Source organism: Oryctolagus cuniculus, chromosome 20, assembly GCF_964237555.1.
Source record: "Oryctolagus cuniculus chromosome 20, mOryCun1.1, whole genome shotgun sequence".
Classification (NCBI taxonomy): domain Eukaryota; kingdom Metazoa; phylum Chordata; class Mammalia; order Lagomorpha; family Leporidae; genus Oryctolagus; species Oryctolagus cuniculus.
In genome coordinates this window covers 12,854,669-12,873,511 of record NC_091451.1, presented here as the reverse complement: position 1 = coordinate 12,873,511, position 18,843 = coordinate 12,854,669, and the positions used below count along the sequence as shown (strand labels likewise).

The 18,843-nt window shown below is 38.5% G+C and overlaps 1 protein-coding gene across 21 annotated transcripts in view; it reads right to left on the bottom strand.

Annotated features, from left to right (window-relative positions):
- Positions 1-18,843, bottom strand: part of GPHN (gephyrin) — a 566,685-nt gene that overhangs the window by 172,119 nt on the left and 375,723 nt on the right. For 3 of the 21 annotated variants that reach the window (XM_070065108.1, XM_070065110.1, XM_070065112.1), the window contains one exon: positions 17,856-17,897. The exons of the other annotated variants lie outside the window; for them this stretch is intronic. In XM_070065108.1, the coding sequence (XP_069921209.1) occupies positions 17,856-17,897 (42 nt within the window). The remainder of the gene's footprint in view (positions 1-17,855; positions 17,898-18,843) is intronic. 21 annotated transcript variants of the gene reach the window in all.

The following is an 18,843-nucleotide window of genomic DNA, read 5'->3' as shown; positions in this document are numbered from 1 at the left end:
AGGAGAAAAAACAGATAAAAAGCATACAACAAAATGAAGAGTAGAAAACTGTGGTAAGAATGTGGGTGAATGTAAATGAGGAAATGAATAATGGAATGAAGATTTTTATACAGACTATTATTCTCTTCACATTTCTTACTTCAATCTTCCAAATACATGGCAGAATGTAAAAATACAAGTGTTACCCCTTTCCTGAAGTTGTCTTTTAAAATAAATGGGCAACATTTACAAGGCAAAGCTTACAAAATCTAAGAAGGTATAAGAGTGTATGAGAAAAGATAGTTAGTGACCTATATTATGACTATGACTATTTTTTAAAGATTTATTCTTTTGAACGGCAGTTCAGTTACAGAGAGAGAGAAACAGGGAAAGACAGACAGAGAGATAACTTCCATCAAGTGGTTCACCCCCTAAATGGCTGCCAATAGTTGAGATGGGGCCAGGCCAAAGCCAGGAGCCAGGAACTCCATCCTGGTTTCACACATGGGTGGCAGGGGCACAAGTACTTGGGCCATTTTCCATGCTTTCCCAGATGGGTTATCTGGGAGTAAGATCAAAAACGGAGCAGCTGGGACTCCAATTGGCTATCATATGGGAGACTGGTGCTGCAGGCAATGGCTTTCCTCATTGTGCCACAATGCTGGCCCCTATCATGGCTATTCTGCTTTTTTCTTTAAAGATTTGTTTATTTGAAAGGCAGAGTTAGAGAGAGAGAGATCTTCCATCCACTGATTCATTCCCCAAATGACCACAACAGCTGGGCCTGGGTCAGGCCAAAGCCAGGAGCTTCTTCCAGGTCTTCCATGTGGGTACAGGAGCAATTTTCTGCTGCTTCCCCAGGTGCATTAACAGGGAGCCTGGATCAGAAGTAGAACAGCCAGGACTTGAACCAGCACCCATGAGATGCTGGTGTCGCAGGTAGCAGCTTAACTTGATATGCCACAGTAGCAACCCCTGCGGCTATTCTGAAGAGCAGTAGTTATATAGCTCTGTATAGATTGAATGTTTAAAAGGAAGTCAAAGTGATTTCAGACACAGCCTAAATCAATGACATATTATGACTATATTTACAGGGATTTAAAACTGTATACAAAGGCCCAGTAGATAACTGTAACTTGGAACAATCAGACCACAGCCTTGAAGTAGAGTTCAGTTATGTTTAAAGTTAGATAATTCCAAGTTAGAGGAGAGTGACATAGGAAGATTGCAAGAGTGGTGCATACACACACACGTACACATATACACACTGGAGAACATTTTAGACATGCTTCTATCTTTGACCTATAAAAGACAGAATGGCTACAAAGATCCCTGCTATAAAACAGCAGTTTAGGTTGAATGAATGAACCTAGATTATTTTGACTTGTCCTTTGAACTCTTGAATTGCACTACATGCCTTTAAAACTAACAAAATGGTGAGGTTACAGAAAATTGCTATGTGGAAAGGAACATAAACTAAAGGAGGTAATCTAGGGGCAAGCATCACGGTTACTCCACTTTCAATCCATCCTGGGAAACAAAAAATGTTGGCTTAAGAGCTTCAGCTCCTGCCACCCACAGGGGAGACCTGGATGTAGTTCCATACCCCTGACTTTGATCTAGCCTAGTTCTGGCTGTTGCTGGCATTTGGGAGTAAACCAGCAAATGGAAGATGTCTCTTCTTCCTTCCCTTTCTCTCTGCTTTTTAAACAGATGACAATAAATATTTTAAATAAATAAAATAATAGGGGCCGGAGCTGTGGCGCAGAGGGTTAAAGCCCCGGCCTGAAGCTCTGGCATCCCATACAGGTGGCCCGTTTGAGTCCCAGCTGCTCCACTTCCAATCCAGCTCTCTGCTATGGCCTGGGAAAGCAGTGGAAAATGGCGCAAGCCCTTGGGCCCCTGCACCCATGTGGGAGACCAGAAGAAGCTCTTGGCTCCTGGCTTCAGATCAGCTCAGTTCTGACCCTTGTGGTCATCTGGGGAGTGAACCAGCAAATGGAAGACCTCTCTTTCTCTCTGGCTCTACCTTTTTCTGCAATTCTGTCTTTAAATAAATAAATCTTTAAAAATAAATAAATAAATAAAATAATAAAAAGGAGTTAATTCAGTGATCCTGAGCTTTTGGTTATATTATTTTTGTTTGCTTAGACTTCATTAGCCTACATATCAAAGGATGGAATAATTGACAATGTGTGGTTGAACTGTTGTACTAGCATTATTTTTTGGGGAAATCATTATATAAATAAAGCATAATTGATTAACTCATGGCCCATAGAAATGCTTTAGGAATATAAAGGTAAAATTCCCAATTTAAGGACTATTTGACTACTTCCCATATATTTCAAGATGAATATGAAAGGAAGAAAATAAAGTTTTTCCCCCCTACTGGAACAAAAATATTTGGTTTAATTTATTTTGTGTTAACACAAAAAATGTATATATGAAATAAGGATAAGTACTTAATGAGACTAATGCTTTTAATGAGCATTTAAAATATTAAAGGAAACTATAAAGCTTATTTAAAAAGTTTGGGAGTATTATGAATATGAAGAAATTAAGTTATATTTGATATATTTCAAGCTGGGTGATTAGGCAGTGAAATTTTATGATGCATTGATTAAAATTAGTCAATATGACTCAAACTATTTCATACCCTCAGCCAAATATATTTTAGACAGCATAAAAATGAATTGAGTCAATATTTCCTCATACAAGCTCCTTCAGGTCTCACTGGAATCCCTTTTTTCTCCTTTTCACCCTCCAAACAAAATACAGTCTTTGAAGGGATACCAAAGCTCTGCAACTGAGGAGTTGCAGTGACTAATGTAGCAGCATGTGACTGCAGACTCAATTCTCACTTCTATTCCTGGGGAATTCCTGTCTTTGTCAAGCACTACACAGATGCTCATCATTATTCTGCAGCTTCAATATTAAATTTAAATGGGCTGGATTGCTACAGGAATCTTTCTTTCAGTGCAGAAGCACACAGAACATAGCAGCCTCCTTAAAGAGCAACACATGAATTCATGTCATGCTTCTCAACAACACTTAAGAATTGTAAGCCCAAACAGAATTAGATTTAATTATAATGTGTTGGTACAGCAGTGAGTAGCCAATGAGAAAAAATAACTGCAAGGTGGATTTTCATGACTCCAGGCGATAGTGACTCCAGGCAGGATGGTGCAGACAAAATTTCAAAAAATAGCTCCTTCTTTTCTTATCTGAAGACAGACTTATAAATAGGACAAAAAATTGCTAGTATAATTGAAAACTATGGTTACAAAAAGTCCATATAAATATGAATTCCATTCAGGGTTTCATGGAACATGAACCTCAAAATATCTTTAAGGTTTTTCTAAATTCACCTTTATTCTATAAGCTGCTGTTATGCTCTGCAACTATTTAATATGAGGTCAGAATAAGTGAGCTGCTCTATGACTACTGAAGCAGAAAAAGGAATGAAAAACTAGGGCTAGTTTCCTTCCTTCTTTCCTTCCTCAATCCTACCCTTCACTCTCCAACTCCCCTACTGCTTTCATGATTTTCCTCCCTTAAAATGGAAAACACTTGAGTACCAACATATCTACTTTTTCTCCCCTCTCAATTCTAAGATGTAAATTCAACATTAGTCGTAAGTATAATTTGTATCCAAATTTATCATGAATTTAGATTTTATATAATAAACTCCACTGTCATTCATAATTCTTTGCTTTTTCTAGTAACAGAAGTCACACGGAAATTAAGTCAAAACACTTTAAAAGGTAGATTCATAAATGATGCAGCCACATAATTTCAAAGAAGGTATGAGTTTTTAATTTATTATCCAATGGGATAAAAAATGCATTTGATATGGGGGAACTGGGCAAGAAGATTAGTTATCAATAGGTAAGCTGGAATTTTTTGCCAGTCCTACATCGTAACTCTATCCCCTTATCTTTCGAGCCAATATGCTCACTTTCCCTTGATGCATCTGTGTCTAATCTGGCATCAGGCAGCAGGAAGATACCATGATGGCCAAGTGGTGGTTAAATTCCATGTGGAGGCAGCATGAAATCCCCAGAAAGCCTCATGTACTCCAAACACCACCCCATTTGTGCATTCAGCTAGGGCACCACCCCCTATCTCCTAAAAGAGACTGATAACATGGGAGGTCCCCTTCTTTTGCTCTGGGTTTTGGGACCACACTTAGGGGTCTTTCTCTGGTTTCCTATTACTCTCTCTCCTCATAGGCAACTCTCTGGCCCACTCATGACGGGTATGTGTCTTCGTGGGACAGCCCACACTCACACATGAATGCTATTCACTCTCTCTTTCAAATGCTGCTCTCACTGTACTTATTGTGCACTATATTTATGCCTCTGCTTGAATTCTTACCTCTGTGGGGGAGGAACCTGGAATGAAGATTAAGACACAAAGGCCCCTAAGACAAGGGCACCCAGCAACTCATTCTCAATCTAGTGTGCCTGTACTCACTTTTGAGTATGTACTTCTGCTCTGTCAAAATAAATTTTATCTTCTTACTCGCCTTTGTATCTGGTCCTCAAATTCCTTCCTGTGTCAGCTACAAGAACTTGGTCCCCACCTCTGCCTCTTTTTCTACTTTGGAGAATAATAGCTGAATATAAAGGAAGCAAACATTTATTATATAACACAAGTAGATAAAAACACATGGAAAGACTATCAATATGGCTAAAAGGGATTCCAGTAAGATTTAAAACATGCCCTTAAATTCAACTTAGTGGGGACTGGTGCTGTGGTGCAGTGGGCTAACACCCAAGCCTGAAGCGCCGGCATCCCATAGGGGAGCCGGTTCGAGACCTGGCTGCTCTACTTCCCATCTAGCTCTCTGCTATGGCCTGGGAAATCAGTGGAAGATGGCCTAAGTCCTTGGGCCCCTGCACCCGCGTGGGAGACCCAGCAGAAACTCCTGGATCCTGGCTTTGGATCAGCACAGCTCCTACCGTTGCGGCTAACTGGGGAGTGAACCATCGGATGGAAGACCTCTCTCTCTCTGCCTCTTCTCTCTCTGTGTAACTCTTTCAAATAAATAAGTAAAATCTTTTAAGAAAATTCAACTGAGTGGACTTTTGTTATTTATTTATTTTTCTTTTATTTGAATGACAAAGGTGTGTGGGAGAGAGGTAGAGTGTTGGTTAAGGGGAGAGACTATCTGCTGGTTCACTCCCCAAATGGCCACAGTGGCTGGGGTAGAGTCAGGCTGAAGTCAGGAGCCTAGAACTCTATCAGGATCTCCCATGTAGGGGGCACTTGGGCTATGTTCTGCTGCTTTCCTAGGTGCATTAGCAGAGAGCTGGACTGGAAGGGAAGCAGCCAGGACTCAAATCAGCATTCTAATATAGGATGCCTATGTTTTCTCTCTCTCCATCTGAACCATACATTTCAAATAAATTTTCCAGGATTGATTTGGAAGACAGACAAAGCTCCTATCCACTGGTTCACTCTTCAAAAGATCACAATAGTCTCTGGTGGGGGCCAAAACCAAGAGCCAGGAACACAGACCAGGTCTCCCATGTGAGTGGCAGGAACCTAGTTACTTGAGCCATCACCTGCATCCCAGAGTCTGCATTAGCAGGTAAGCAGCAGAGTTAAGAATCAAGCCTAGGCATTCTGATGTGGGACACTGGAGTCTTAAGTATTAGGTCCAAGGCCCACCCCTGTACCAGTGACTTTAAAAAGCCAGTTCTCATATTACAACTGACCCTGTGCAGGTTGCAGGGATGTGGGGAACCCTATCTTTATAATGCTAGAGAGACAGGTATTTGGCATAGTGGTGAAGTGGCTCCTGGGAGCTCAAACCAGTGTTCCAATATGGGATGCTGGCAATGCAGGCTGCAGCTTAACCTGCTGCACTACAATGCTGGACCCTTAGTGGACTTCTAAAGAAAGACTAAATGTCTTTTGCAAACTGTTATTTCCTGTGCATATATTAATTGTTCTTACCCATAATGCTTACTGAATTCCTCTTTCTTTCTGGGTCTCTTATACTACTCAAATGTATTAACTCAGGAAAGCAGAAGAAAGGATTTAAAGAATAAAAACTTGCATTTTTCTCCAATATGTTTTTAAAGAGTAATAGCATGCTTTGCCTTTACCTCTCCTTTTCAAAGAGGTCTGTGTTTGGCAAGTTAGTTAAATAAGCCTTATGATCAAGTTTAGAAAAACTGATACATCTCCAATAGAGGAAAATCTGACCTAAAGAAGTATGACATTTTAAAAAAAATTTATTTGACAGGTAGAGTTATAGACAGTGAGAGAGAGAGAGACAGAGAGAAAGGTCTTCCTTCCATTGGTTCACCCCCCAAAGGACCGCTACTGCTGGCGTGCTGCGCCGATTCGAAGCCAGGAGCCAGGTGCTTCCTCCTGGTCTCCCATGTGGGTGCAGGGGCCCAAGTACTTGGGCCATCCTCCACTGCCTTCCCAGGCCACAGCAGAGAGCTGGACTGGAAGAGGAGCAGCCGGGACTAGAACCGGCGCTCATATGGGATGCTGGTGCCGCAGGCGGAGGATTAACCAAGTGAGCCATGGTACCAGCCCAAAGTATGGCATTTACATGTTATGTTAATAAGGCTCCAAAAATGCAAATCTATTCTAAGGAAAATCTGCCTTCAGTAAATTCTTTTTTGGGACTTAACAAGAATTTGGTGAATTTTTAAATAACACCCCCATGACTACTTTGTGAATACAGGACCTAAGAATGGTAATTTTCCTACAGACATTTTTGGCTTTAATACTAAATAGTTTTAATTTTCAGAGCCAAAGGCATTTCCTCTAGTAACACTTCAGAACACAGATACATTTATTGTAATTTAAAAAGGACAATATTCCAATTTTTAGAATCCTTGTGAGGACCCATATTTGATTTCTGCAACATTCTCTATATGTTTAATATGGCAATACATACTTTGTAGTCTAAAAGCTCAATAAATACTTGCTGATTTATCATGACCTACTGGTAGAGCTAGCAAAACTGAAAGCATAGGAGGTGGGTGTTGTGGCACAGGAAATAAAATTGCCTCTTAGGATTCCAGCATTCCACACTGGAGTGCCAGCCACTGTCCTGGCTACTCCACTCTGATCTAGATCCATGCTAATGCACCTGGGAGGCAGCAGAACTTAGGTTTCTGCCACCTTCTTGAAAGATCCTGACACAGTTCCTTGTTACTTTGGCCTAGCCCAGCCCCTGTGGGCATTTGGGAATTGAACCAGCAGATGAAAACCTCTCTCTCCTCTGTCTCTCCCTCTCTGTCACTCTGCCTTTCAAATATATGTATGTATGAAGGTATATGTGTGTATATAAAAATATATAGAGAAATATATATTTAAATAGAAAACATATACTACCAAGTAAAAATAACATCATCACATCATTTTAATTTTTACTTAGGGCATCAAAATCCTTTTAAGCTCAGAGCATGTTTTTGTTGGGGTATCTGAAAAAATGATACCCCAAACTAGATGCTTTGACATACTGAGCACCTTGAATTAAAGGAATGAGAAGATCTTATATCTATCTTAGAATCAAGGTCTATCTAAGCTTTCCTTGTTTCTCTCCACTTTAACAGAGAGAGAGGCTCTCTCTGAAGTTCCCTTCTGATTGATGAAAGGGATTCTCTCCCTAAAATCTCATTAACCAGAGAAGGTTAACACATAAAAAAGAAGACTGAAAGATCTCCATCTAATATATATTTTTCTAATAAATAATATTATAAATGGTAGAGTCCTACATTAATCCAAATATGTCTATTTATCCTTCAATCCATTTAAACTATAACTTTAGCTTACTAAGGGTTTTATAAACTTTTGTACACTAGCCTAGAAATCTCTTCATTATTTAAAAGCTATTTCCATGAGAAGCTGCTTGCCCCACCATAAGTTCATGATTGTAGAGTATGACACTTAGTCAGTTTCAAGGACAATGTAGCAATGGAAATAAAAAAGCATTATTCATATTACCTATCATCTTCAGGGTTTATATATGTGCATAATAATCTAGACATCAAAGAGGAAAGTGATTTTGGAGAAAACAGACCATAACAAAACTGGATAAAAGATAGTCAACTGGCAGATGTTCATATATTTCATATCCATATAATTTACCATGATTTTAAAAAAGTAGCAGGCAGAAGTAGTAGAGGTGTTGATGTAAGGTAAAGTTCATAGTGGAGCTAATAACAATCTTATAGCCAGGTCATGGCTACTTGTTATATACCAAAGAAAAAAAAAAGAAAACAATTTATTTCATCAAAGATGTAGCAGACAGGTATTTCAAAAGAGTTAGTTGAAACTGAACATTCCTTTACCTTTTGACCTTTAACATAATAGATATTGATAAAAATTTGCAAAGTTAAAATAGTTGGGGGCATGGTTGGGTTTCAAATCCAGGGCTGGGACTCAAATCTCAAACTTTTAAACACACCAATTTTTAAAATCTATGCTGATTTAATCTTTTGTACTACTTCAACACTGTGAGAAAACAAATAAAATATTAAGAGCTGCTAAAGCACGACAATCTTCTTAATATGGTTACAAGCTGATTACAGAGGATATTTTTCAAAACTCCAAATAAAAACATGCCCCAAACTCTCAAACTCTAAATTTACATAGTAAGTATAGGCTATTTAGAGACTTTAGTTATCCAAAGAAAAAAAGATAATATGGAGAATTTAAAAAGAAGAAATCCTAAGTATAGCTTCAAATAACAAACAGCTTCAAGAAGTACTGAGCTACTTAAAAGAAGGAATTATTACATCTTTTTAAATTCTGGGAAAGAACTGAATTCCAGTGCACTTAACGTTCATTGTATGAAATGAATAAACTTTTCTTGATAGGAACTTAAGAGAACAGTTACACAAATTACTTTCTGTGCTCTGTGGTTCAGATTAGGAGCCTGGTTGAAAAGGAAATACTGTGAAAGAGGAAAAAAAAGGGTGATTAGAGAAAATGGAAAGATCTACTTGCTGAAGTCCAGGCTGTACATTCCATTACACCCAAATGGGTATTTATGTGAACAAACAAAAGAAAATTTACATTGCTGTTAGTCAAGAAGATACTTGTGTGAATATTTAAAAATTATACTGGGATTGGTTTGGTGGTAAACCAACCTGTCTGAAAATGTATGAGTATGGATCACAGCATGACATGACCATGAGCTGCTCAGCATTCATAAAACCTCTGAAACTTACAGGAAACTAGGCAAAAGGCATCAGGATTGCTTCCCAAACAAAAAAGACAATGGAGGCTAAGCAAGAAAGAAATACAGAGATACAGACAAAGTGCTGACCTATAGTACATAAGGCACCCAAAGGAAAAGAATGCTAGCTGTAAGTCCAATGAGGAATAAAAATCTCTGAAGTCAATTTCTTTCACTATTGGAAAAGAGAACAATGAAAAATGTCCACTGGAAGTTTATCTGTTGATCCTTCTTTTCACTTAAACTGGCTGCCAATAATCCCTTTGTATCTTGGTAATAGATGAACTGTAAGTCTGCTTCTTCAATCTGAAGCCTATATATAATTTATTAATCATCAACAACAGATTCTGACTTCAGTTGTGTTGAAAGTTGAATAACAAATATTTTCCTACTGGCTCCCCTCCCCCCACTTGTGTACCAATTCTGATTTCCACATGAATTCTCACCTGAACTTATGAGAATATGATTTTTTCATCATTTTTTTTCCCTAGTTGTTATTTATTGAAAGTCAGAGTGGGGCTAGCACTGTGGCATAGTGGGTTAAGTTGCTGTCTGTGGCGTTGGCATCCCATATTGGTTCTGGTTTGAGTCCCAGCTGCTCTATTTCTGATCCACCTCCCTGCTAATGGCCTGGGAAAGCAGTGGAAGATGGCCCAAGGCCTTGGGTGCCTGTAACCACATAGGAGACCTGGATGAAGCTCCTGGGTCCTGGCTTCATTCTGGCCCAGCCCTAGCCATTGTGGCCATTTGGGGAGTAAAACGGCAGATGGAAGATCTCTATCTCTTCCTCTCTCTGTAATTCTTTCAAATAAATAAATCTACAAATACTTAAAGACCAGAAAGGTATAGAGAGGGAGAGACACAGAGAGATCTTTCATTTGCTGGTTCACTCCCCAGATGATCTCAATAGTCTGGGTTGGGTCAGGCCGAAGCTCAGTCCAGGTCTCTATATGGGTATCAGGGGCCCAGGCACTTGGGCCATGTTCCACTTCTTTTCCCAGGCCATTAACAGGTAGCTGGATTGGAAGCAGAGCAGTTGGGATTCAAACCAGTTCCCATTTGAGATGCTGCCATCACAGGCTCTGGCTTTCCTGCTACACCACAACACTAAACATTTTGGTCTCTAGTAGCTTAGAACCCAATAAAGGAAAACAGTCAAACATATATATGTATATCATAAATACTATGACAGAAGTAGTATAACTTGCTATGGGAATATGTAAGAGATGTTCCTAACTCAGACTAGGGTGGGATTTGTTGAGAGATTATTAGGAAAGACATACTGGAGCTGGCATATATGAGCAGTCTTAAGGTACAATTATAATTTAGCCCAGTGAGGCATGTCACAGAGAAAAAGGTAACTGCAACTCACAGATGTTAGAAATGCTGACAACTGGAAAACTGCTAAAAGTATGTTTAAAAATAATTTTAGCCCATCATAGGAGGAAGACAGGATGATAAGGCTGGTAAACATCAACCCCTAGGGATCGTGGAAAGCCACTGAAAGATCTTTAAACGGAGAAAGAAGGACAACATAAAAGGAACTTCATTATTTAGCTATTGGAGTAATTTCAATCTGGGGTAATTAGGAATTAAGCATTCATCTCAGAAGAGAAAAACAACTTATTTAATGCTTACTATTTTATACTAGGTATTATACTAGCTCTTTTACATAAATTATCTATCAATTCTCCTGGAAACATAAATGTGGAAACATTATAAAAGCTTTTTCATTTGTTCATTTCTCAAATATTTTTAGTGAAAAACAAGGGAGAGGAAAAGATAATTAGGAGATTTCTACGCTAGGAAACTGTAAAAACATGACCTCTGATAGAAGGCATTTACAAAGGGACATACTGAGTTTGAGTCAGACAAACAGCAGCAGGAAATGTAAGTATGAATGCATGTAAACTATGTTAGTTTAGTGCATATTATCTATTATATATTTCTGTGAAGGAGAGATATATCTAATATATAACTATAAATATATATTTATATATCTATACCTCATTTTTCCCTCTCAAATATACACAGCTTATTATCTTTGGAAACACTTAGCTCAAAAACTTCATAACTTGTTATCCATGTATAAGTATTTCTTCATTTTAGCCTTTAAATTTTTCTTGCCTCATTTTCATTGATGACCTCTCTGTGGTACTTTAATAACCACAGGCCTAGCCTTGTGGAGTAGCAGGTTAAACTGCCATCTGCAGTGCCAGCATCCCATATGGGCACTGGTTTGAGTCCTGGCTGGCCCACTTCCAATTCAGCTCTCTGCTAATGCACCTGGGAAAGCAGCAGAGAAAGGTCCAGGTCCTTCGACACTTGCACCCATGTGGGAAAACTGGAAGAAGCCCCTGGCTTCTGGCTTCAGATCAGCCCATTATGGCCATTAGGGGAGTAAACCAGCAGAGAGAAGATCTCTCTCTCTGTTTCTCCCTCTATTTCTGTAACTCTGACATCAAATAAATAAATAAATCTTTAAAAATAAATAATCACAGTATATGTGGCAGTATTCAAGGATAAACAGAAGTTCACTAGTGTTAACTATAACAGCATGTTTTCAAAATTGTTTTTATTAAGGAAATTTAAACCTATGTCCAAGGGTTGGTATTTGGCACTACTGAGAAAGTCCACATTACAATTCAGAGTGCCTGGTTTTGGGTTCCAGCTCTACTTCCAATTCCAGCTTCTTGTTAATGCAGACTCTGGGAGGCAGCTAATAAGCGTTCAAGTAGTTGGGTCCTTGCCACCCATGTAAGATACCTGGGTTGAGTTCTGGACTCTTGGCTTTGGTCTGCACCAGACTGGCTGTCATAAGCATTTGGGGAGTGAACCAGCATATGGAAGATCTTTCTCTGCCTTTCAAATTAAATAAATAAATACATAAAAATTTTAAAAAAGATTGAAAAAAATATTAAAAACAGTATGTCCAAATAGACAGAAGTATCTATCACAATCTTATTTCAAAAATGATCAATCAGTTCTTTCTCAAGAATGCTTTAATCAGATTTATCAAATATACATATCAAAATGTATGGGTTTTTCCATTACCTTTGTAAGTCACTGATCTGGAAGTCAAAAGAGCTGTATGAACTTAATTTTCTTTTTCTTTTTTTAAAAAAGATTTATTTATTTGAAAGTCAGAGTTACACAGAAAGAGAGAGAGAAAGAGATAATTTCCATCAGCTGGTTCACTCCCCAGATGGCTGCAATGGCCTGTTTGGGGCCAGGCTGAAGGCAGGAGCCAGAACCCTTATCCTGGTCTCCCACATTGATGGCAGGGGCCCAAACATCTGCTGCTGCTTCTCCCAGGCCATTAGTATGGAGCCAGATTGGAAGTGGAGCAGCTTTGACAAGATTTGGTGCCTACATGGGATGCTAGCATAGGCTGCTCCTTTACCTGCTACGCCACAACGTGGGCCACAAACTTAATTTTCTTACTTTGACCTTAAAAACTCTTATATTTAAATTCATTTCTGAATATTCAAAAGTGAAGAATCAAGAAACTTTAATAGCAGCAGTTGCAATGTTTTCAATAGATGTCATTTCTAACAGATTTCTTCACAATGTCTGTAGTTTCCTTAACTACTGTTTATAAAATGGTATGGAAAAACACAGAAATGATAAAAGAGTAGAATATCAGATTAAATAATAAATCACTTATTAGAGATTTTCTAAAGGAGATTTTATTTTTCACTTATTTTAAGACAGAGAGAAGGAGAGAGGGAGGGAGAGAGGGAGAGAAAGAACGCTACAGAGAGAACTTCAATCTACTGATTTATTCTCCAAAAGCTTAGAACAGCCAGGGTTGGGTCAAGACAAAGCCAGAAGTCCGGAACTCAATCAGGGTCTCCTACACTGGTGGTAGGACTCAATTACTTGAGTCAGTACCTGCTACCTTATAGGGTGTGCATTAGTAGGAAGCTGAAATCATAAGCAAAGCTGGACTCAAAGCCAGGCACTTTGATGCAGGCATTCTAAGAGGGAGTCTTAATTGCTGCCCTGAAAGCTGCCCTCAAAGTAAGATTTTATAAAGTGGAAAATTTTAGGTGATTATCTCACAATGTAGAATATTTATTTTTATGACTATAGTTTCTTCTATTTAAAAAAATTTGTGGTTCAGCAGAATTTCAAAATGGTTCTATTATTTTCTTTTGGAATAAAAAATGTTCTGGTGTTTAAAGTCCAGTTCCCTTTTATCTCTTTTGCCCCTCTCTCTCTTCCTTCCTTCAGTATGTAGATCTACCATCTGCAACTCAACTGAAACTTCCATTTGAAACTCCAAAATGTTATTAAGGTTTGTTTAGATCAGAATTGGTGTTCTATTGTGCTTATCACAACTTTCCTTTGGTAGCTGAATGTTTTAAAGCATAGAATAAAAAATAATTAAACTTCAGACTTTGTCCACTACAGAAAATAAATAATTTTTACTTTTTTTTTTTTTTTTGACAGGCAGAGTGGACAGTGAGAGAGAGAGAGACAGAGAAAGGTCTTCCTTTGCCGTTGGTTAACCTTCCAATGGCCACTGCGGCCAGCGCACCGCGCTGATCCGATGGCAGGAGCCAGGTGCTTCTTCTGGTCTCCCATGCGGGTGCAGGGCCCAGCACTTGGGCCATCCTCCACTGCCTTCCCAGGCCACAGCACAGAGCTGGCCTGGAAGAGGAGCGACCAGGACAGAATTCGGCATCCCGACCGGGACTAGAACCCAGTGTGCTGGCGCCGCAGGCGGAGGATTAGCCTATTGAGCCGTGGCGCCGGCCATAATTTTTACTTTCTAAATTTCTATTATCTAAATCAACAGTATTACTGGGAAATCTAAGACATTAGATTTTATTTTTTGACAGGCAGAGTGGACAGTGAGAGAGAGACAGAGAGAAAGGTCTTCCTTTGCCGTTGGTTCACCCTCCAATGGCCGCTGCGGCCAGCGCACCACGCTGATCCGATGGCAGGAGCCAGGTACTTCTCCTGGTCTCCCACGGGGTGCAGGGCCCAAGCACTTGGGCCATCCTCCACTGCACTCCCTGGCCACAGCAGAGAGCTGGCCTGGAAGAGGGGGAACCGGAACAGAATCCGGCGCCCCGAATGGGACTAGAACCTGGTGTGCCGGCGCCGCAAGGCGGAGGATTAGCCTAGTGAGCCATGGCGTCGGCCAAAGATAAGGTTTTAAAGAGTTCAATTTACAACAGTAAAAGCATGACAGCTTGAATGTTTATTAATTTTTTGGTTTAGATTTTAAGTTAAAAATCACAATAGATTTATATCTAGTATATATTTTTATTTCTCAGGTAAATCAGAAATAGTAGTATTTCCACCAGGAGATAATACTTATTTTAGTTTGGTTTAAACTAAGAGAATTCTGAAACAAAGATGAACACTGTTAAAACAAAGTTGAAGATCAGTTAGAAATTTGGAAGCTGAGTTCCTTTCATTTTTCATTTTGGCTTGATGGGATTTTCTCCTTGAGACACTGATCTCATTATTCATACTATTTTTATGAATTCCAAATGTGAAACTAATCCCAAAGGACAGAAAACAACTAGCAGATTATAATTATATTTAAGTAAGATATAACAGGTGTACAATTACTATTTCTTCAATTACTAAGAGAAAAATAACAATAATAAATTACCCAGAGACTTCTTTCTAATATTTCTTTGACTCCAGTTTTGTATCTTACAGATACATTTTCTCATAATATATAACCCAAAACAATTTAGTAAATCTGAACAAGGCAAATACAATCATTTGAAAATACAAGACTGCTACATGGCAGTAACAGAGCTCATGACTTTGAGTTTCTGAATAGAAGCATGGTTTTCCAGAAAAAATAATTTTCTGCCACTTCTTTGCTAGCTTTATCACTTAGGAAAGATATCGAACCTCTTTGAGTTTGCTTCTTTGTCTTAAAAATGAAATTACAATAGTGTATTTTCTGAACATAGCTATTGTGAATATTATTTAAGATAAATGATATATCAAACATAGAACCCGTCACATTGTAAGAAAAATGTGTTTAAGAAAGGTTGTTCCTGGCCGGTGGTGCGGCTCAATAGGCTAATCCTCCGCCTGTGGCGCCAGCACACTGGGTTGTAGTCCCGGTCGGGATGCCGGATTCTGTCCCGGTTGCCCCTCTTCCAGTCCAGCTCTCTGCTGTGGCCCGGGAAGGCAGTGGAGGATGGCCCAAGTGCTTGGGCCCTGCACCCGCATGGGAGACCAGGAGAAGCACCTGGCTCCTGCCTTCGGATCAGCGCAGTGCGCCGGCTGAAGCGCACCGGCCGCAGTGGCCATTGGAAGGTTAACCAACGGCAAAGGAAGACCTTTCTCTCTGTCTCTCCCTCTCACTGTCCACTCTGCCTTTCAAAAAATAAAAAAAAAGGTTGTTCCCTAAATTACAAGGAGTAACACTTGCTGAGCAGTATTAGTTAGATGAGGTTACAAATTATTTTATCTTTTTACAACTCATGGATAGGTACACTTTTGAACAGGGCTTATTGTTTTCATTTTATGAATGCCACAGAAGATAATGAGGTACAACTGCTAACGCCAATGTGCTACATTTGGGTTGGAAACTTTATCTCTTTAATAGCAGAGGTAGGTGAAGATGTAAATGTGAGGGAAAGATTTCAAGCCATGGAAGATTTGACTACCTCCATAGTGATGCTATAAAATAAATAGTACAGTTTACTAATAGTCCTATCAAGACAATTCCAATGAAAAATTGAAATGCGGATATTCTTTGAAATTATAAGGTTTATAAGTCTAAACTTTTGTGAAAAGGACATTTACTAATTCAAGATTGAAAACAATTATGGGAGGTAATTTCTGTGCAGACAATTATCATGAACATTAAATTCTTTAAGGAGCTCTTCATTTTACTGGTTTTAATAGCATCATAAATGAAACATAAACACCACCCATGGAGACCACAGAAATGTGGCACTTAGTGGAATACAGAAACCCTACCAGAAATGACGAACTAGAGAAACACACTTCATGACAAATAGTCTGTGTGACACAATGAAAGAAACAAACCCAGATGAAGCCAGAGTTCATTTGCGAGCTGAGTGCCATGGAGCAAATGCCACAGCATACATGATATTCCCGAGAAACCAGTTCCATATTCCAGCCTGAGAGCCCTCCTGTACACAGGCTGTCACAGAGACAGTAATACCCTGATGGATGCTGTGGGCTGTGACTGAGGATGATGCCAATGGCAGACTTCTTATACACTCTCATGGGAAATGGAGCATTGCCTGGATGAAGTGGCAGAAAGAAATGGGTTACATATCTTTTATACTAGGAGTCATAATCATGGGGAATTAAGAAAGAACCTGTGGAAAATGTAGTGATGAGATGTTATCAATCTCCTCATTTAAAAGTCTTTCTTGACATTGTAAGTAGTTCATTTGCATTTCATAATTCACATCTTTTTACTCAGATGTTTTGAAAAGAAATTAACACTTCACAAAATCAGATTTTAGAGAAAAAAAACCTGTGACAGTCATAGCTTGCAAAATAAAAATTAAATTAGATGCCTATTGATTAAACAAATTCAACTTTGTGAGGCTATGAGTTTAGTTATACTACTTCTTTGAAAGATTTTTCTTAAAATTTGAAGTCTAAGGATATCTTGGCTGTGGCACTGCATATACTACCTGGTAGTTTAGATAATACCATGATCTTTCTGATTTTTTATTTGCACGATAATATTTCTACAATAAGAATTAAGCTTACAGTACTGGCAACTGTATGATAGTTAAAGTAAAAAACTATGATCTTAACATTTGTAGGCTTCTAAAGTCCTTTTATTTACTAGTCATATTTTAGTTAGGCTCTTCCCCCTCAGCTACTCTACTAATCTTGCTTTGGAAGTAATCCTGCTTTAGAAGCAGACTTAATGGGTATTCAAAGTCTTTCAATAATCTTTCAAAAAATCTGCTTTACAAAAGTAAGAAAACCAATTTATGCTATGGTTTAACATAGTAGGAGCAAGAATGAAACCACCCAAAAGGCAAAGAACATAGGTAAACTATTTTGTTAAAAGAACATGACTCATGGCTGATAATCTTTTTTAGACTACAAGAATCTTATGACAATACAAGTGTGAAGGAAATTATTTAAGAAACCTAATTAGTTTTAAAAAAGAGAATGAATCTTCTATTTTATTTAAAGATAGAGGAATTATACTTACTTTCACTTAACAATCAATTTTGTTGATTCTTTCTTACGTCTGTGGTTAAAGGGACAGGATTATCACTGATTTAATACAACTCTTCAGCTATCAAAGAGATACATATAGGTATGCAAACTGGAATCTGTCTTCAGCCAAAATGAGCTTCATAATAAATTATCTGGTTCAAAGGAATCTTTTTTGGAGTTAAGGCAGTAGTAACAATCAAATTGGCCATTTGGGCTTTAGCCATTTTAATATAATATAGTGACTGCCAAAAAAAAAAGGTTATTCAGACAACAGTACATTAAAAAAATAGAAATTTCCCCCTAAAACATGTGACTTTCCCCCCTTTGTCACCCTCATCCCTTTCAGCCAAGTGCAAAGTGCAAGGCAAAATAAATTAAGGCAAAAGGAAAATAAAATAAGATAAATGGTGAGGGGGCGAGCATGTTGTTGACCATGTAAGAAAATACGTGCAAAATGTACCTCAGACACACTATAGGTAGATGAGCACGAGGGAAGCCGAGCCTGGTTTTGCAGTGGGGAAAAGAAAACACTGTTAAAGAGGAAATGATAGAGTAGAAAAAAGGGTCTCAGAAGGTTTAGATGGCTCCATCACCAACATATTTGCCATATAACAGCCTTACTTGTAGACACTTGAGTTTGATAACATCTCAAGGCTCAAGTTATTTGAAGGAGAACCTTGTGATTAAAAAAAAAAAACCACCTTGCTTAAAAGAAAAAAAAACCATGACAAAGATGGTGCTCTTTGATCAGAATCTGGTATTACCTTGCTGAGAAAGATGCCTATTTATGGAAGAAAGTAGAGCACTAGAAATGTTTTTCTATGGTACCACACCAAATGCTATTGGTTTGACACTAGGGAATTGCATGTGAAACTGTTTACAGGATAACTCTACTTATATTTTCATTTTATTCTCTGAAGAAGGCACCAAAGTCAATGTGTGTCAGAAGCAGCACCATAAAAGATATAACAACTTAAACATAAAACTTTTTCCCTAATTAACTTTTACCAGCAGGTTTTACTGATTTATTTGAACAGCTATATTGTCAATGATTTTTTTTTTAAAAAAACAGGTAGTTTATACTTAAAAGCATGTTTAACCTTTATGACTTTGAGTGGATACTTTTCTGGCCTGTTCTTACTTTCTAGGCTGTAATACTACCATGTTCAATTCTGTGCCCTCTTCTTTCATTAGATTATTGCAACGACATGTATGCTCGAGTTGTTAAGTACGCATTCTCCAGTTACAAATTCTGCATGAAGTTACAAGTCACAGTTATGGTGGGGAAATTAAGGTATTGGAGAAGGTGACAAGGGCAGGAATCAGAAACACCCTTATACTATAAGATGTGTTCTTCAACTATTTCTAGCATTTAGCACAGCAGAATGTAGTAGGAGCTCAACAAGTATTTACTGAATGAATGAAAATACAATGCTTTTTCTTCTATC